Raw genomic sequence first — 21,385 nt, forward strand, 5'->3', positions numbered from 1 at the left:
TTACTTACTGGTTTCCCTTGAACTCCTCTTTCTCCAGGGTTTCCAGTCTTACCCTACACAAGAAAGAAAATGCTTGAGTCAAGTAGTCCCCTCCGAAAATATAAATCATAGTAAGAAAAACAAAAAAAGACTTAAAATGTTCATCTTTAATGTGAAATGTCTGATTACTTACAGTAAGACCATGAGACCCTCTTTTTCCTTGAACTCCTTTTTCACCCTAACAAAGTGTTAAAGCCAGGTAAGTTAGTAAGAATGTGAATTATGGTCTTACATATGCTCACGTACAAAAAAGATGCATATACTAACATACAAAAAAGATAGTAGTATATAGTTTAACTGAAAAGAAAACATCTCTCTGTGTGTACTAAAAACTTTATGTCTTTCATACTTAGGCAAAGAGAAAATGTAGACCCATACTTTTATAAGGAAATATATCATTTTTCAAGCCAGTAGGACATATGGGCTCAATAAAATTTAACTGCATATGAAATGAGAAAAATCAATGATTACCTTGGCACCCTGTATACCTTGCTCTCCTAAGAGACCATCTGGTCCTCTTGGTCCCTAGAGGTGGAAAAAATATCCTGTTGTTAATTTGAAATGTTCTTTTTTTTTTTTTTAACTGTTATGTGTCCTTGCAGATGAAGATGCTATGCCCTTTTTCAGTTAATAACTCCTTCTGCTTATTTTTATGCCCTGACTACAGAAAATAATACAGCTGGGCATATGGCTCAATCTGTCTGCACGGGAGATCAGCCCATATTTTTAAGATTTAATGACAAATAGTAAGTTAAATGAGCACAAAAATAGCTGACTCAGTAGTCGAGGTGGTTATAATATAGGTGTGTTATTTGGGTATTTTGTTCACTTTATAATTTACTCAGCAGCAAGCCACAATTTATTCTCAACCAACTCTAACTTAAACGTTCCTGGATTTGTTTCTCTAAACAGTCTCCTTAAGTTTAATATTTTTAAATGGTGCTCTTCTCTTCACATTATTAGAAAATGATACTAATGCAGGAACAGAAAACCAACACTGCATTTTCTCACTTATAAGTGGGAGCTGAATGTTGAGAACACATGTACACATGGTGAGAACAATACACACTGGGCCTGGGGAGAGGAAGAGCATCAAGAAGAATAGCTAATGGATCCTGGGCTTAATACCTAGGTGATGGGATGATCTCTGCAGCAAACCATCATGTCACATGTCTACCCGTGTGACAAACCTGCACATCCTGCACATGTGTACCTTGAACTTAAAAATAAAAATTGAAGAAAAAGAAAGTTTAGCTGGAATGAAAAAAAAGAAAAGAATGAAAGAAAATGAGTGTTGACTGCATTGTATCTGCTATGCAACTGCTTGCCACTAGTTACTGGGAGATGGCAGGGGCACAGAAAAGATATAGAAAAATACTACTGAAAATATTCGTGTAAATTTAAAACTTCTCAGTGTTCATCCAAAAATTAGTTGCAAAAAAGCCATTGCAAAAGTCATTCTCTAATAAAATGGCAGAATAATCTTCCATTAAACTATAACTTTCTTTGGAAGGTCTTAAAGTCCTTTTAAAGGGACTTGATTCAATTGTACAGCTTCTAACTGAATACCTATGGAAAAGAAATTATATTAAGTGTTATGGTAATTTTTAATTGAGAGAAAGTTTCTCTATTATGATGCTTATAGAATGAAAAGGTAAAGTATACAAATATACAAATGCCAATAATGTATATAGAGATAAGACATCCAAGGACCAAAAGAAGAATTCAAAGAGGAAGACAACCTTCACATTTATAATGGGAATGAAGATATTTTTAGCAGCTAGGGTCAAGCTCTCAAAGACTTATTCAAAACAGAAGAAACTCTACATTGAGGGATAGTATGAGAAAAAAAGACAGAGGCATGAAAGAAGATACTCAGAATAAAAAAGTAGTTTCTTGGTTAGGCTATTGATTACATATAGAGAAATATTAAGACATAAGTGGGAAAAAAGACTGGGATTAATAAGGTAAAAGACTTAAGTTTACACTTAAGTCATTTGGCAGAAAACTGATGCTAAAGATTTCCATACGGAACAGTGATACAAATCTTGAGGGACAACATGCAGATTTGAAGGAACCCTTTAGGTTTCAGCATCTTCTTTTGTATCCCATCTGAGATAAGCTCTGGTTTAGCTTTACATTATTAAAAGATATTTACTATAGTAGGACTCTCTTCTTGGGAACTCTTAGGGTAACTGCATTCCTTGATCCTCTGAGGCACATTCATGATTTGGACAGGACACACACTTCATGAGGATCTGTTAAAGCCATAGCTCCGGCCCTGCAATTTCTAAGTCTATATTCAAGGTACTCCATAATCTGTCCCCAACTTCCTTTATGCTCTATTTTCCAATGAAAGAGTGGAAAACTGATCTACAACCTTATTGTGCAAGACCTTGAAGATCAAGTTGAGGAGCATGGACTTAATTTAACAGATCAGTAATTTTTTGTTTTTCTTTTTGAGATGAAGTCTCACTCTTGTCCCCCAGGCTGAAGTACAATGGCATGATCTGGGCTTACTGCAACTTTAACCTCTCAGATTCAAGCAATTCTCTTGCCTCATCCTCCCATGTAGCTGGGATTATAGTTGCGTGCCACCAGACCAGGCTAATTTTTGTATTTTTAGTAGAGAAGGGGTTTTTCCATGTTGGCAAGGCTGGTCTCAAACTCCTGACCTCAGGTGATCTGCCTACCTCAGCCTTGCAAAGTGCTGGGATTATAGGCATGAGCCACCATGCCTGGACCAATCAGTAATTTTAACATGTGTTATTCATTCAGCAGATGTATACTGAGTGCCTACTATAAGCCAGGCATTGTTTTAGGCCCAGAGGACATGGTAGAGAGAAAAGACAAATCCCTGAATTCATAAACCAGCAAATAAGTATGTAAAACTAAGTTATAAAATGAAAATATGTAGTTAAGTATAATGAAGAAAAATAAAGGACTAAAAAGTATCCAAGGTGGGGAGGACTATTTTAGATAGGGTGGCCCAAAAAGTCTCTCTACAATGACATGTGGATAGACACCTAAAAGAGGTAAGATTGTAAGCTAAGTGAATAGTTTGGGGAAGATCACTATAGCAGAAAAAACAGCAAGAGCAAAGTTCTGATGAGGGGGCATGCTTAGAATTTCAATAACTGAGTAACTAAAACTGAAAACAGAACAATGTTCAAAGTATGATTCAAGTTTTTTTTTTTCTGAGACAGTTTTGATCTTGCCCAGTCTGGACCACAATGGTGTGATCTCGGCTGACTGCAACCTCCAACTCCCAGGTTCAAGCAATTCTCCTACCTCAGCCTCCCAAGTAACTGGGTTTACATGCGTGCACCACCACGCCCAGCTAATTTTTGTATTTTTAGTAGAGACGGGGTTTTGCCATATTGGCCAGGCTGGTGTCAACCTCCTGACCTCACGATCTGCTCACCTCAGCCACCCAAAGTGCTGAGACTACACGCGTGAGCCACAACACCTGGCCAGGATGATTCAAGTTTTAAGCCTGAAAGTCCCTCAGGACTTTGCTCTAATAATCACCCTCAACCCTCACCTTGAAATTTCAGCAGTCTGTATTGATTCTTTTCCTCTAGCACCTTCAATGCCTAATTCTTCTCTTTTTGCTTCAAAAGAAACACAGCTAAATTTTTTTGAGCAACAAAAGAAGAAGGCTGAAAGAGTGTAAAAAGGAATGAGTGGCTAACATTCTAAAATGCTATAAAAAACAAGTAAGGTCTAAACTGAAAATGTGTCCACTGATAATTAATTGGGCCCTTAAAACTCCTTTACAACCTGGAATTTGTATGTCTTTCTTTGATATTTTATTACTAATTGGTAGAAGATAACAGCATAAATAGAAAACAAATTAGAAACGTAGGTTTGTTTGGAGTGGAGAGGAAGGTGTGGTAGAAGATAAGGAGTTCGCAGAGACAGAAAAAATAATCCTAAGATTCACATGGAACACAAGAAAGAGCCCACACAGCCAAAGTAATCTGAAGCAAAAAGAATAAAGCCAGACGAACCACACTACTTGACTTTAAAGTATACTACTGGGCTGGGTGTGGTAGATCATACCTGTAATCCTAACATTTTGGGAAGCCAAGGAGGGAGGATCACTTGAGCCCAGGAGCTCAAGATCAGCCTGGATAAGATGGCAAGACCCTGTGTTTACAGAAAATTTAAAATATAGCTAGGCATGGTGGCACATGCCTGCAGAACCAGCTACTTGGGAGGTTGAGGCAGTAGATTCCTGTGAGCTCAGGAATTTGAGGCAGCAACGAACTATAATTACATTACTGCACTCCAGCCTAGGTGACAGAGTGAGACCCCATCTTTAAAAGATAAAATAAAATATACTACAAAACTATAGTTACCAAACCAGCACGGTACTAGTATAAAAACAGACACACAGACCAACAGAACAGAAAAGAGAGCCCAGAAATAAATCTACACATTTATAGCCAGCTGATTTTTGACAAAGGTGCCAAGAACACACAATGGGGAAAGGATGATCTCTTCAATAAATACTGTTAGGAAAACTGTATATCCAGATGTAGAAGAATTAAATCCTTATCTCTCACCATATGTAAAAATCAACTCAAAATGGATCAGACTTAAATATGAAAACTCAAAACTATAAAACTTCTAGAAGAAAACAGGGGGAAAGCTCCATGACATTGGTCTAGGCAATGATTTTGGGGATAAAACCTCAAAAGCACAGGAAACAAAACTGAAAATAGACAAATGAGACTAATGGTAAACTGAAAAGCTTCCATACAGCATAAGAAACAATCAACAGTGTGAAGAGGCAATCTGTTGAATGACAGAACATATCTGCAAACTATTCCTCTGACAGGGGACTAATATCCAGAATGCACGAGGAATCAAACAACTTAGTAGTTAAAAAAACAATTCTATTAAAAAGTGGGCAAAGGACCTGAGCAGACATTTCTTAAGAGACAAACCAATGGCCAACAGATATATGAAAAAATGCTCAGCATCACCAATTATCAGGAAAATGAAAATCAAAACCACAGTGAGATATCATCTCACCACTGTAAGAATGGCTATTATTAAAAAGACAAAAAACAATAGATCCTGGACATGCTACAGAGCAAAGGGAACTCTTACATACTGTTGGTGAGAATGTGAATTAGTAAAGCCACTATCGAAAAAGGGTATGCGGATTTCTCATAAAACTAAAAATAAAGGCTGGGTGTGATGGCTCATCCCTGTAATCCCAGTACTTTGGAAAGCCAAGGCGGGTGGATCACCTCAGGTTAGGAGTTTGAGAACAGCCTGGCCAACATGGTGAAACCCCATCTCTACTAAAAATTAGCTAGGCATGGCGGCTGATGCCTGTAATCCCAGCTACTCAGGAGGCTAAGACAGGAGAATTGCTTGAATCTTGGAGGAGCAGGTTGTGGTGAGCTGAGATCCGGCCACTGCATTCCAGCCTGGGCAACAGTGTGAGACTCTGCTTTAAAAAAAAAAAAAAAATAGAACTACCATACAATCCAGCAATCCCACTACTGGGTATTTTATCCAAAGGAAAATAAATCAGATATCAAAGGGACATTTGCTAATTTTTAGGAACATGGATGGAACTGGAGGTCGTTACGTTAAGTGAAATAACCCAGGCACAGAAAGACAGATACTTCATGTTCTCACTTGAAGGAGTGAAGGACATGCCATCCCAAAATATGTCATGAAAACACTGGAGAAATTGTTTCCAAAAGGGCGAGCTGATCTGTCTCTTCCTGCATGCAGCAAGCAATAAAAATTCCTCTGGGAGGGGTACTTTCTCCATACCAGTAAATAGCCCTTATCACTAGAGACTTAGAATTGAAGTCTGCAATGGACCTGAATAAACGTACTTAATAACTCTTATCTTCCACCTGTTTTACACGCTCCCCTGCACCCCACAATATATCTCCTAGTGATTTCCCTAGAAACTTTCACCATTCTAGCCAGATTTTCTTTGTCCTGTCATTTTTTCTCAAATTTATCACTCTTTGTCTAAGAAGTATAAAAGCATCTTCTTTTGGCCACATCAGACTACACTCTCTTGTGAAGATTCCCATATACACACAAAACGCATATAATTTGTATACTTGTCTCTTGTTAATCTGCCTGGTGTCAATCTGGTTTCCAGATCCTGCTGAAGAGCCACTGAGGGCTAAAATGGTGGCTAGAGGTGATCTCTGGCTGCCCTACACACTCATATACGGGAGTTAAAAAAGTTCATCTCATGGAGTAGAAAGTAGGACGATAGATACCAGAGTCTGCGAAGAGTGTACAGGTGGGAGAGGCAGATAAAGGGATGTTAGTGGGTATAAACATACAATGAAACAGAAATAAGTTCCTTTGTTCAATAACAGAGTAGGGCAACTGTAGTTAGGAATAATTTATTGTATATTTCAAAATAACCAGAAGAGTGGACTTGAAATACTCCTAACACATAGAAATGATAAATGCTAAAGGTAATGAATGGAATACCCTAAATACCCTGACTTATTCACTGTTCATTCTATGTATGTAACAATAATCACACTTACCCCATAAATACATACAAATATGTATCGATAAAAATAAAAGAATCATAAAATAAAATAAATCATAAAATAATAAATAATAAATCATAAAATAAAGTTTCATGCTGATATTGATTATAGAAGTTATCCCGTGGGTTAGTATATATGTCTGCTTTGACTTCTAAGAAAAAATAAGCTTTAGGACAGGCTATAAGAAAGGCAAATAGCATTACGATAGGCACCTAAATCTGACATAGTTACATTTTTAAATAACTGTTTAAAAATATCTCATGGATATTCTCTTGGAGTAACTACACTGGCTAAAGGGAAAATCTACTATTTACCCTCTTAGGAAAATTAAAGTTGGCTGCACTGAGCTGTATTAGTAAGTTCTCATAGCAGAAATAAAAATTGGATAGCTCAGTTACGTAAACTAAGCATGTTTTATAAAATAAATTCTATTTGAATTATAGGCAATAACTAAATTCACGAATGATCAATGTACAGAATCACTACTTCACATAAATGTTAACATTTAAAAAAGTATATTAACTAAGACATTAACATAAACTACACACTCTTTTGTTTAGGAAGACTTTTATGAGAACTCCAAGTCCATCTTTATAAGTCCTATAATTAATTTTGATAGGCTAGGCATCTATGAATGAAGAAAACAGCTCTTGTTCATAAACAAATGTCTCTGTAACTTGAACTCAGTATATTTATATTTTCTTCCAATCATTATGTATCTTGGCTTGATCCCTTTATTAATTTCAAATCACTTACGTACCTAACTTATTAGGCCTAGCAGTCTTTTCTGGTTCTTGATTTACACAGCTGAAACAAAACGTTCTATTAAACAAAAACTAACATTATCAGTGATTTGAAGAAAAAAAATCTTTTGATTCTATTCTTGTTGTAAACTATTTCAGCAGAAGGAACCACAGAGGAAGCTCTGCCTTATCATTCGGAGTGCTTCAGTTAGTGAATCTAGCTTTGAATCTAAATGCAAAACCTGAGGACTACTTCTCCCTATGTGGTAAGCATTTCCTTGAAAGGGAAAAATGTCCAAATTTCTATAGGCAGATCAATTTTACTTCCTCCATAAAAAGCCTTAAAACATTATATATTTCTAATATAGTTATTTTAATCTTTCCCTCCCATTTAAATCTTAAACAGCATAGTCTGAATAAAAATACTAAGTTGTACGCCTCTATACTGCCCCTGTAGAGAAACAGTGTAAACTTAAACGTGTCTCATGATCATTGCCAATTCATGGTCAAGAAGAAGATGAGGTTAACTTTGTTCCATGTCATCTTCCTGTTTGGGCAGCTGGACATAGAAGCATGTAATGGAGTAATACCAAGGAATCAGCTGCCTACCTCTGAAGAGTTCAATGTGCAGCTGATGTTGTGCTGATTTCTAGTGACCAATAGGCTCAACCACTATCTTTCTGGTACTGTATTAGAGAATCTGCTAGCTTAAATTGTCTACATAAGGGACATGATTTTGTGTATTATATTAATTAGCTTTGGCATATATTTCATTTTAATTATTCTTCAGCTAAATATGCAGGGAGAAACAAAGCTTAGAGTATGTAGGATTAATAATAATACTGTAAATTTTATGCCATGTTTCTCAACTAATAGTGTTTGACAAATTGCAGGGAATCAGTAAATGTTAGATAACTGTATGATGGATGGATGGGCAGGAGAGAAGCAGATAGAAGCAGACTCCTGGGAGCAGTCCTACCACTCATGATCATCATGTGGCCACTCGGTAACAGCAGAAATCACAGACAGAACAGTAAGAGAGTATAAGTACTAGTTCCATAATGAAAATTCTCTGTGTGGCCTCAGTGCAAATGTACTTAGGGCAGAGCTTCCCTCCAACATACTATGACACATATTTGCCACAAAGAGATTACAGGTGTGCTGAAAATAGTGCCCTCCTCAACCTCTGGGGTAGCAAGGAAAGGCCAGACGCAGGAATCTGCAGCTAGGTACCCTTTTCATTTCTCTTAGTAGGCTGGACCAATATTCTCATTTTTTTGTGAGTGAAAACCATTGGGAAGAATGGGTCTAGAGAACTGGGATTACAGTCCTAGAGGGGAATGGATTGAAGAGAGAAAAGGGTAAAAATAGGAATATATCAGTGGCTACCACAAGGGAACTTCCCAATACTATTTTCTTTCTCAAATATTCTGAAATATTCTGGTCTTCAGTCCTTTTATGTATGCCCAATGTTCACTGTTTACATAAAATAGTCTTCCAGTAAAGAAAGCTTGTAAGAAGAAAAAAGTCCTAGTTCTACTTTTTATTTTTATATATTTTTTAAGACAGAGTCTCACTCTGTTGCCCAGGCTAGAGTGCAGTGGCACAAAAGCCCTTATTTCTAAACAAAGCTTTCCTGTTTAAAAGTGACGAGGAGCCATTTGGGGAGAGAATCAGTAAAATATGTTTGAAGTATGTGAGAAAAATAGATCCTTGGGGAGGTAGGAATTGATGACAAAGTGACAAATCAGGAAACGGTAATAGGATCATGGTGAACTTAGAAAACTGGAGAACAAACGAACTTTCCATATGGCTTAATGAGACAGTACAAAGGAGTTCAGGAAAACACTGTGCTTAGATACACAGCTTCTGACTAAAGACCCAAATTACTTAATTAACAAAAGGGACAAATAAGTATTTCTTCTTTTTTTTCATCTGTCACAAATTGGTTGAGCTTTCCCACTATGACTAATACGAAGTTGAATAAACACATTTGACCTAACTAAATACTGAGTGCTGGCAGGGTACTATTCACTAAACGGCCGTTTGAGTACAAATCATCGATCATTTTTTATTTTATTTTAAATCTCATTTGGGCTAATATATTATAGATGTGACCACAGACTATAAATCTGTAATCCAGGAGGGAAAATCGTTTTTCAAAAAAGAAACAATAATAAAGGCAAATCTGCTCTCTTTCTTCAAGCTTCACCAAAAACACAGGACATAACTTCAAAGTCGTTACTTCAAACTGGGAATTCATTAACACCCTTCTCCCATTTGCCAATAGGAAAACTGCAGTATTTTTTTTTTTTTTAACCATTGCGAGGTAAAGGATGTTTTTAGAATTTTAAAATATTTTCTTCATAAGTTCTAAAATTTAAATCAAGGTAAGGTCAAGGCATAACAGAGTCCTCAAAGCCCACATATCCAAATTGACTTAAAAATACTCCCTGATATTCCAGGTGGTACTGAATAGCATGGGCTTTGGAGTCAGACACACTAAAGCTTGAATACTAGTTGTGTCATTTCTCTGTGTGTCTATAGAGGCCATATACTTAAACTTTGAGAGACCTGGTTACCTCAACTATAATATCAAAGATATGATATCTCTCCCTCTTGGGTGGTTTTGAGTATTGAGGAAATATATGAAAAAGTGCCTGGCATGTGACAGATATGTAATAAATGGTGGCTCTTATTTCTTTGAAAAGGATTTAATGTTTAAGATACAACTTAAAGAGATGAAGATGTTATTTAATTCTGTATACATAATTATTAGACAATGATTATAATAACTCTGATTTACAATTAATAAGTTCTTATTCATCTCATGTATCTCTGTTCCATTTCTTACTGCTTTTGTTTTGTCATGATGTTACTTTTCCTTGCTATGTAATTCTGTAGAGAAATAATTCATTTAAAGATCTTCACATTTACCATTCTCTCAAAGAATAGAATTGGAGGTTGGGAATAAGTATGAGTTAGTGATATATGTAAAAAGTTAAAATGGAAAAGTGTGATTTTATACCTACAAATGATTATGAGTCATATTTCAATTAATTTAGGATTCAGCTAATATAATGAAAATATAAAATATAAAGATATTCATAGAATATAATGAAAATACAAAAAACTGACAAGATCTAAGCAAAATTCTAGAAGGTATGATGCTATTTTTGTTGCACATTTACCACTATTTATGAAGTAATTTTGGGGGGCTTAATGTACTTTTTTCCTTAGATTACTTACTCTTTGTCCTTTAGGACCTTGACTCCCAGGTGGTCCTCTTGCCCCCACATGACCCTACATATTGCAAATTTAAAAATCAGTTGTAGAAGTCACAGGAATACTATCAGAACAACAGCCATAATCTTTCATATAACATATATCATTCTCCTAAAACATTCTTAAAATTGATCAGTCTTCCTTAAAAATATGCTTTAATCATACTGCCCTCTACAAATATTCTGCTTTTGAAATATTCTACTATTTGGGCAAGTTTAATATCTGGGTGTTTACAACCTGAAAAAAGAATGGAGAAGTTTTTAATATCCACTGACCAAGTTGTTTTCAGAAGGAACACATACGGTGTGATGGAGGAAGGAGATATCCATTCAGCTAGTCAGACCGGTCTAATCTTCCTAGCCCATCAAAAAAGCAATGGCTATCACGGTAATATTTCTTTAATATTATCCTAGACATTTATGATAATCCCATCACATAAAAGTAGGTTTCTTTTGTTACCATAAAAAACGCCACAAAATGTTCCAAATTACTATGCTATAAAAATGCCTGCAATGGAGATTAAGTTGCTATTTATTATTAAGTAAATTATAATGAATTATTTTTATAGCTATAGTCTTTAAGATTCAACTGGAAAACAAAATTTATTTATCAATTAACCTAAGGTAGATGAAAATGAAGTAAACTCTAGGCTTTCAAATTTATTATTTTTTAAAGAGATCAATAACTCTTCCTTAGACTAGTTTTCCTAATTTAAAAACCCAACAACATATTTACAAATATACTAGAAAATCGGGCTTATTTTTAAAACAGAAGCCTCACAAATAATACAAGTTCTCACAGATAAGAAAAGTTCTGCTCAGGGGATCTTAATGACTGATCTTTTTCATAAGTTCACAACAGCTGTCAGATTCTGATAAGCAAAATTAATTTAGGGGAAATATTTAATTATCTTTTTGCAAACAAATGGAATATTTTCAATACTCTAATTTTTGTCTAATAAATATATATTTTATGAATTTTATCTGGTTGTGTGATAATATTTTAAAATTTCTAAGGAAAATATGTTGGAACTTAAACTTATGACTTATTTATCCAATTTGTCTAAATTCTAATCTTACCAATCCTGTTCCCTTATATGTGGTTATTCAAAAGAAACTTTAAAGCATTTTTTGTTTAGGTTGCAGAACTGAAATTGGTTATATACCAAGTAGAGGTGAGGAAGTTCAAGATATCGTGACATATTCAAGAGTGTTTTGTATAGTTGGGAAAGAAGCAGTCTGATTTAAAACTAGTTTTCAGATGACTTACTTTGCATAAAAACCAACAATACAACATGACAAGTGATGAGTTTAAATTAACATAAACATTCTAGAAGGAATCATAAAGTCTTTCCTGTACTTACAGGTAATCCCAATGGACCAATAGGTCCTGGAACCCCAGGAGGACCTGGATATCCCTATAATTTAAGTAAAATATAAAAGACATAAAATATTCATTACTTTAAATTACTTTCATTGAAGATAAACCAGTAAATTATAAACAATAGTAAAAAGGGATAATTTGACACAATGTTTCTTTTCTAACCAAGATATGAAAGGCTATGGGAAATGTTCTGCAGATAGGCCATAGAGATAAAAAATATATATATTTTTATATAGTTTTATTTAGATAGAAACCATATATCCATTTATTAGAAGGTTTTTGCCTAGACAAGAAAATTGCTAGCCAAATCACATACTACAGCCTATTGATAAGGGAATATTCATTTCATTTTTCTGAAGATTATGTTATCTTATCCATGGATATATATTATGTTATATAGGTTATGAAACCATATCCTTTTCAGAGAGGTCTAGGAGCTCTCAATGAAGGAATGTAAATGTGGACAAACACTCTAGCATTTCAAACTTGAGAAGGATCACACACTTTATGGTGCTAACACTGATTCAGAAATGCCTTAGGAGGTCATGATTCTTGAAGTTAATTAGTCTTATAGGTATGCTAAATTTCCTAGCTGACAGCAATTGGAAATAGCTAAAAACAAAAACAAACCGAAACAGTTACAGGACTTTTCTCATAATATAGAACTTAAAACTGAACAATAACTTAGTTAGAATCAATCTGTGGATAGTACTATGTGCTACCAGACCCATTGCATGGTATTTTCTGTATGGAAGACCCTTTCATTGATAATAACCATTCACTCTAGTTCCTGCCATACTTAGAAACTATTTAGTAAGCTAAAAAGATGCAACCCAGATATAACATTTTTCAGCTATTTCCTATATTAAAAATATAAAACAACAAGAATAATTCTGGATTCTGAGCGCTCACATGTCAAAAAACTACATCATGACCACAAACTCATGAAGAATGGCAATGATGGTATGTGTCATATCAATTATAAGCTGTAGAAGAATAAGTAGAATTCTAATTGGAAAAGGTGGAAGATTTATATAATCTGAAGAGAAACCAGAGTATGTGGAATTCTAATCGAATTTTCTTCTTCATTCATTTTAGCAAATTGTGGTGGTTAAATTCCTCTCCTAAAACCAGAATCATTTGACTAAGCCATCTCATTTACATGCTTTTTAGTACCTTAGTATCACGTAGCATTCTGGGAGATAACTCATTTAAAAATAAAATTCTATGGGAAATTTAGCATTTTTCACTCAGTTAAATTCCAGCCCAGGCAATTCCCTCTCTGGAATGCCTTACTTTTATTAAGTTCTTGGACACATATTTTTCAAATCACTGAGCTCTTACCATAACACCCTTTTCCCCCTGGAGACCTAGTGGGCCTGGACTTCCACGTTCTCCCTTTTAAGAGAACAAAGAAAAAAGAGTAACATAGAGGCATATTAATTAGTCATGACTGAGCTAAGCCTAGAATGGAAAACTGTCAGTCAGAATCATATCTTACATGCATACCTCATTCTTATTTTCAATAACTTTTAAATTTACAAACGTGGCACTTTTAAAAATTGTTAGACTTTTAATAAAATAAAATTATCTTAAGATTTTTTTTCAGAAGAAAAATATTAAAGGCCATATTAAAATGAAGAAAACAGAAATTATGGATAAATAAGACTTAAAAGTGAGCACGTATCATGTTAAAGTTTTGTAAGTAGAAATGCTTACTATTTGATGAGGCATAAAAATATGAGAATAGTAAAAGTATCAAAGCATATTAAAATTTAACAAATCTGGATAACCATTAAAAAATTTTATTTTATAGTCTGCCTACCATAATTAAGTGCCATAAGAAATAATTCTGAAAGATCATGATAATCAAATCTGTCATAGCAGCTTAAAAAGACTAAACTGATTCACATTAAAATTTTCAAGAGTATCAAAATTTTAGAAGATTTAACTCAGCACAGAAATAACTAAATGAGTCAAAATGTTTATAAAGCTAAACATTTTTAACTGCACTCATATTTTGTTACATTGTTAGTAAAAAATCAATAAGTGTATACTAAGTATGTAGTACTTAAGTAATTAAGATTGTAGTACATGAGAGTTAGAAGAGATATTTGAAAAACTTAAATTTTACCCTCAGTAACTGCAGACATGATATTAACAGAGATGAAATAACCAGAGGGGAAGTAAATTTTAAACTATGTGATACTTATTCTAAGTCCAAAAGTGAAAAAATTAGGAAGAATGAGAGGAGTCTGTGGACTTCATAGAGGAGATGGAAATTCAGCTGAGTCCAACAGTTTGGTTTTGAAAAAACAGAGGGAAGAAGAGAGAGGATATTTTAGGCCAAGAAAATAGTAAGAATGGGAATAGGAACAAGCACAAGATGGGGAAAGAGAAAGGTAAATGGTAACTTATTCTTCTCTTTCAAAACTGCTTTCTCTCAAGCCTCTCATAGGAGGCTTGCTCTCATGAAGTTGATTTAGATATTTTCTAGTTAGAAATCTAGACTGTTTCATCTTTTCTCTTCAGATCACATCTTTATAATCAAAAGGGTACTCTTCCCTTTAAAAATTAGAAACATACATGCTATTAGCTATATTTCAATATATTTAAGAGAGTCAGTATAAGTAATGTGCTAAAGCTATATGTGATTTCTAATTAACATAAAATATTATATGAAAGTCTGTCCTTTGAATTTAGCCTAGAATTCTTCCTATAAAACAAAACAATAAAAAAATTACCTTTTCACCAATGCTTCCAGTCATCCCAACTTCTCCAGGTAAGCCAACAGGTCCCTTTAAGAAAAAAAACAAACAAACAGAAAATACACACATATTGCATTGCTATTGTAGTACCTGGGTCTTAAGTCACCTGTAATCACTATGTCTCTTTCTAATTTAGCCTAAATTTTATCTTGGAGTAAAATTCCTCCTTGTATAGCTATGCAGTCTATGACTTCGTATCAGAATTAGAATTTTAACATATGAATTTTGCAGAGGATAAAAACATTCAGTTCATAATACCCCACCAGGTACAGATCCCAACGAGCTGAAGTGCTGCTGATGGCAAATGGAATAAAGAATGGGTAGTAAAGAAGGTAGTTTTAAATACCAGCTATGACCATGTGACCAGCTATAGAAATGACGACTATAATTGTCACGAGTATTTCATTATTTTGTCATGAATGTGTGTGTGTGTGTGTGTGTGTGTGTGTGTGTGTGCAAATATCTTTGGTTCTTTTCTTCTCATTTCGTTTGTTTGTTTGAGACAGTCTTACTCTGTCGTCCAGGCTAGAGTGCAGTGGCACAATCCTGGCTCACAGCAACCTCTGCCTCCTGGCTTCAAGTGATTCTCCTGCCTCAGCCTCCTGAATGGCTGGGATTACAGGCGTGTGCCACCATGCCTAGCTAATTTTTATATTTTCAGTAGAGACGGGGTTTCATGATTTTGGACAGACTGATCTCAAACTCTTGACCTCAAGTGATCTGTTCACCTTGGCCTCCCAAAGTGTTGGGATTACAGGTATAAGCCACTGCTCCTGGCCTTTCATTTCTTTATCATATAATATAAGATGTATTGACCTTATAACATCATAATATTTAATTTTACATCATAATATTTAAGTTACAGGATATAAAGGAGAAAAGTAAATATCACTCAAGGACTTTATGTCCTCTTCTGGAAAAGAGGTTAGAGAGTTTTGGTTACATGCAGGATAATGATATGTTAGGCAGAATTATGGCCTTGTTATAGTCTTTAATTGAAAGTTAAGTATGATTTAAAGAGATGCATTTGGGTGTCAACTTGACAATAGGGAGGGCTGTCATGGTTAATTTTATGTGTCAAGGTCACTGGGTCACAGAGTGCTCAGATATTTGGTTAAATATTATTTCTGAGTGTATGTTGTTTCTAGTGGAGATTAGCATTTACATAGGTACACAGACTAAAGCAGATTGCTTTCCCCAATGTGGGTGGGCACTGGCCAATCTGTTGAGGATCTGAATAAAACAAAAAGGAAAAGGAAAGAAAAGGAAAATTTCCTATCTGTCTGACTGCTTAAGGTAGGACATCAGTTTTCTCCTGCCTTTGTTCTAGGACACCATTGGCCCCTAGTTCACAGGCCTTTGGACTTGAAATAGAATTTAAATAATCAGTGCTCCAGGTCTCAGGCCTGTGGACTCTGACAGAACTTACATTGATGATTTTTCTGGTTCTCAGGCCTTTGAACCTGGGCTGGAACTATACTGGATTTCTAGGATCTCCTGTCTGTAGATGGAAGATTGTGGGATTTTTTTCTTTCAGCCTCCACAATCATGTGAGCCATTCCCTTATCTATCTATATCTATAGCTATATCTTGATGGTTCTGTTTCTCTGGAAAACCCTAACTAATACGGTCAACCAAATCTGAGCAGGAAAAATGAAATAGAACTCTCTGTTGTGAGACAGTAAACAAAGCAGAAATTGAACACAGACTAGTCAATCTATAGGGAAAAAAACCATTTTTCGTTTTCTTTTTTTTTTTTTTTTTTGAGACGAAATCTTGCTTTGTTGCCCAGGCTGTAGCGCAGTGGCATGATCTTGGCTCACTGCAACTTCTGCCTCCGGGGTTCATGCATTTCTCCTGCCTCAGCCTCCTGAGTAGCTGGGACTACAGGCACATGCCACCATGCCCGGCTAATCTTTCTGTTTTTAGCAGATATGGGGTTTCGCCATGTTGGCTAGGCTGGTTTTGAACTCCTGACTTCAAGTGATCTACCCACCTTGGCCTCCCAAAGTGAAAAATCCTTCTAAGACATGTGATCTAGAGGAGTGAATGGAGTAGGGTCATTTAGCTTATCCCATGTGCACTAGAACAATTAATCTACAAAAGTATTCTGCTTAGCCTATAGCATTTACTAAACTGAACTAGGTAAAAACATTTAAAAATCTGTATATTTTATGTATAAATACATATAAAGATTTATAAAATTATTAGCTTCAGATGACCTAGCAAATGTGGACAAACATTCTCAAAGGCGAATATTGGAGAGAACTAAGTAACTCTTGTACTGTTTACATCCAGGTGCACTCTTTACTTCGCTACACTATTGTCTCTTGTATATGGCCCATTTTACTTACTTATACTATATGCCTGGTCCCAATAGGGCATCTGAGTTTTTTACTTCATGTAAGTATTATAAGGTGCAGTCAGTCAAAAGGGCATAATTGGAAGATATAGGTTCTTACTAAAAAGTAGATAGTTCATAGGCTTCCAGCCATGCCCATGGGATATCTTTAACAAAACATAGATTAAAAATGGCTTCCTTACAGCCTAGGCAACACAGGGAGACCACATCTCTATAAATAATCTATTCATAATAATAATAAAATTAGCTGGGGGTGGTGACATGTTCCTGCAGTCCTAGCTACTCACGAAGCTGAGGAAGGAGGATTGCTTGGACAGGAGGTTGAGGCTGCAGTAAGCCTGGGTAACAGAGCAAGACCCTGTCTCCAAACTATTTCAGTACCTTAAAAAGTCTAATCAAAAACATATGTCAAATCTGATAATACCACAGTGTTGGCTAGAATGTAGGGAAAGAAGAATTCATACATATATAGCAGGAAATAGTTTAAATTGGTACAATCACTTTGGAGAACAATTTATTACATATAGTAAAATTGAAGATGCACCTAATCTACAACTTAGCGCTTCTAGTTGTTGACGTCAAATTCTACTTTCACATGTATGTACTAGAAGATATATAGAAAGATGGTCATTGCTGTACTGTTTAAGTACAAAGGTAGAATCATTGGCATTATCAGTACGGACACAGATAAACAGAAATGTATTCATACAACAAAGAAAACTCTTGAATGACCAATATTGAGAAACAAATAAACGAAAAAACCTCAAAAACCTCAACACCAGCTAAAATTAATAGACCAGGTCTGTACGTATCAACACAGATAAACATTTTAGGAATATGATTTTGAGTGAGAAAACAGCATAAATCCTTTTCAAAAGGATATATCATCATGTGTTTTGTATAAAATTTTAAAACACATACAATAATAATCTAATTTCTTAGTGGCATAAGGCACATGGGAATAATATACACAACTTTAGGAGAAGGGCTGATGTCTGTGTATAGAGTGGTGGCTCATTTTTTTATTTTGACTTTCTCTGATAACTAGTGAGTCTGAACTTCTCTTCATATATGTGTTCACATTTTGGACTTTTTCTGTGTAATTCTTATCCACATCCTTTGCTCAAGTTTTTCCATTAAGATTTCCTATATTTTCTTGGTGATTTTCAGGAATTCTTATATATTTAAAGTATAACCTTCTTATTGGTTTTACTTTCTTATTTATTTTTGAGATGGAGTGCAGTGATGTGATCTCGGCCCACTGCAATCTTGACCTCCTAAGTTCAGCTTGATCCTCCCACCTCAGCCTCCAGAGTGGCTGGGACTACAGGCATGTGCCACGATGTTCAGTTAATATTTTGGTAGTTTTTAGTAGAGACAGCATGTCACCATGTTGGCCAAGCTGGTCTCAAACTCCTGACCTCAGGTAATCCACCTGCCTTGGCCTTCCAAAGTGCTGGGTTTACAAGTGTGAGCCACAGTGCCCGAACCTTATTGGTTTTAGATGTTCTAAATTCCTTCTTGCGATCAATCACCTGTAAGATTATTTTTGATACCCTTCATTTACAAGAAGTCCTTAATTTTTATGTAGTCTTATGATTTGTATTTTCTGGATCTTGTTTAAGAAGGCTTTCCTTATTTCTATGTCATTAAATAATGGGCATTTTTTTTCTATAGGTATTAACTTTTCTATTTAAATCTTTATATGGAGTTCAATTTTCACATGGTATAAGACAGGGATCTAGCTTTATTTTTTTGCATACAGAGACCCAGTTTTCCAAATACTATATATTAAATAATATTTCTTATCTACCCATTGGTTTATGGTGCCATTCTTATCTTATACATGGCTTATTTCTAAGCTTTCTATTCTATTGATGATTTTTTCTGTTTTTCTCCCTTTGCAAATTTCTCTCATTCAATTTTCCTAATGTTTTTATAGCTGTAAAAACACTAATGTTTTTATAGCATGAAAATAAGCATGCCAACACAGGTTTACATCAGAGGTAAGGAATCTGAACATATAGGCTTTAAATCTATTTGCTCTTTAAGTCTTTATTACTCTTTGAAGCTGTCCACACACTTGGAAACAATAGGTGAATTAGACAACGACATTTAAAGCTGAAGTCTGCCAAATTTCATTAAATCTAAGATATCGATTTTAGGATATACTAACATTTTAAAAATTTCTGAATAGAAAAAAAAATCTCCCAAGTAATTTTAATTTACCACTGATTGTGAGAAATATCTTAATTTTTAAATGTTAAAAGGTGAAGAGAAAAAATGGTATGGTAGATTGTTTTACCGTTTGAAATATTCACTGCTCCTTTCTGTTGACAGTTTATACATCCCTATGCTACTGATGTTAGACTTGGCCATATAATTTGTAGTGCCCCTATGGGAGGAATATACCCCTGCATCCTACTAATGTCATTCTTCTCTGTGTAATTTCGAATACATAGAAAGTGAAACTGACCTGTGCCACTTTTTTTTAAGTCAGTTTCTTTTTTCCTTCTGCCATGAGACTAAATATGTCCCACACAGGCACTGCTCCTTAAGCCTGAGTCTCAGAATGCAGATGACATGTAACAGAGTCATAGCCAACCCTCAGTGTAGAGAGTGCAAGTAAGAAATAAACCTTTATTATTGTAAACCACTAATATATTGAGACTGTTTCATTCTGCAGTATAAATTAGCCTAAACTGACTGATGCAGTGTGCCTTTTTAAGCTGATATGACATACCAATTATTAACAGAAGCACGTGGTTTTCTTCACTTTCACCCCAAGTGCTAATGAGCCTAACAGGCAGATAGAGCCACAAGAAAGAGGGAGCCTGGGCCAAGCATGGTGGCTCATGCCTGTCTATAATCCCAGCACTTTGGGAGGTCAAAGGTCCTCCTTCAAGCAGGAGGATTGCTTGAAGCCAGGAGTTCAAGACCAGCCTGGAAAACAAAGTGAGACCCTGTCTTTACACAAAAAAGAGAAATAAAAAACTAGCTGGGTATGGTGGCCTGTGTCTGTACACTCAGCTACTCAGAGGGCTGGGGCAGGAGGCTTGAACCCAGGAGTTGGAGGCTGCAGTGGAGTTATGATTGCAACACTGCACTCCAGCCCGGGTGACACGGTGTAAGACCATGTCTCTTAAAAATAAAAACAACAACAAAAACCAAGAAAGAGCACCTGGTTTTCTTGATCATCTTGCAGGGGAGAGATACTTAGGAACACCTTCACCACACAATTAGCACGGACAAAAATAACTTTCTGTTGTGTTAAACCAACAAAAAATATTTAGGTTTATTTGTTATGTCAGTTAGTGTTATACTAAAAATAGACTGAATTTACATATTAACATAAAATTGAAAAACTTTGAAATCTAGCTCCATTGGTTTATTCAAAAGTTAATCTCACAGAAAATGCACTGATCAATTTCCAGTTTAGTATACTTGCAAATCAATTTCTTCAATAAATGCAAACTGAGCTGAGGTAAATAAATTTAGCATATTTATTTGTTCATGTAACAGATCCTGTGCTAAGAGCTGGAGAGGATATAAAGATCAGTGAAATGTACTAAGCAATTCAAAATCCAGAATTGGATTAAGGGAAATATACATTTTTTATAAGTTAATAGAAGCAAAATAATATCTAACAAAAAAGCAGAGGAGATTATACCTGGTTGAAAACATAAGAAAGGACTTTATAGAGAAGGCAGTATCTCAGATATGGTCATACACTGACATGGTGAAAGTATATTCCAAGTAGAGGGTATGTTTTGATCCAAAGATGGAAAGTAGCAAATTATCAAACATTTGCAAATATAAAGTTAATCCAGATTGTCTGGGATACAGAATATGTGCAGGGGAATAGGTTGGGACAGATTTATTGGTTATTGAGGGCTTTGAATATCAAATGAGAAATTTGTGTTTGCGGTATTTGCAGAAGAATGTGTGCGTGTAGAAGAATCATTATTGGTTTTCAGTAAAGGAGGAATGTAATTGTATCCTGGACTTGAATGGGTGGTAATTTAACGTCACTGTGTTTAATGTGCAGAAATGGGAAAAAAAAGAAAATAGGACAAACAGAAATTATAATAATTACCATTATTATAAGAGTCCGGATTAAAGGTAATGACTGATATGAGGACAGTGGTATCATCATTAAAAGAAACAGTGGGAGGCCGAGGCGGGTGGATCACAAGGTCAAGAGATCGAGACCATCCTGGTCAACACGGTGAAATCCCGTCTCTACTAAAA

At 35.2% G+C, this 21,385-nt stretch overlaps 1 protein-coding gene across 5 annotated transcripts in view; it reads right to left on the reverse strand.

The window, feature by feature from the left end:
- COL24A1 (collagen type XXIV alpha 1 chain) overlaps positions 1-21,385 on the reverse strand; it is a 376,867-nt gene that overhangs the window by 133,794 nt on the left and 221,688 nt on the right. For 4 of the 5 annotated variants that reach the window (XR_005195651.1, XM_017499851.2, XM_037728289.1 and 1 more), the window contains 7 exons: positions 14,749-14,802; positions 13,349-13,402; positions 11,985-12,038; positions 10,586-10,639; positions 511-564; positions 173-217; positions 9-53 (listed from right to left, as the gene is read on the reverse strand). Coding sequence is in view for 4 of the 5 variants with exons in the window: in XM_017499851.2 (XP_017355340.1) it covers positions 9-53; positions 173-217; positions 511-564; positions 10,586-10,639; positions 11,985-12,038; positions 13,349-13,402; positions 14,749-14,802 (360 nt within the window). In the remaining variant the exon portion in view is untranslated. The remainder of the gene's footprint in view (positions 1-8; positions 54-172; positions 218-510; positions 565-10,585; positions 10,640-11,984; positions 12,039-13,348; positions 13,403-14,748; positions 14,803-21,385) is intronic. The other variant, XM_037728290.1, reaches the window with a different exon arrangement.

The sequence above is a fragment of the Cebus imitator genome, unplaced genomic scaffold, assembly GCF_001604975.1.
Source record: "Cebus imitator isolate Cc_AM_T3 unplaced genomic scaffold, Cebus_imitator-1.0 Scaffold261, whole genome shotgun sequence".
NCBI lineage: Eukaryota > Metazoa > Chordata > Mammalia > Primates > Cebidae > Cebus > Cebus imitator.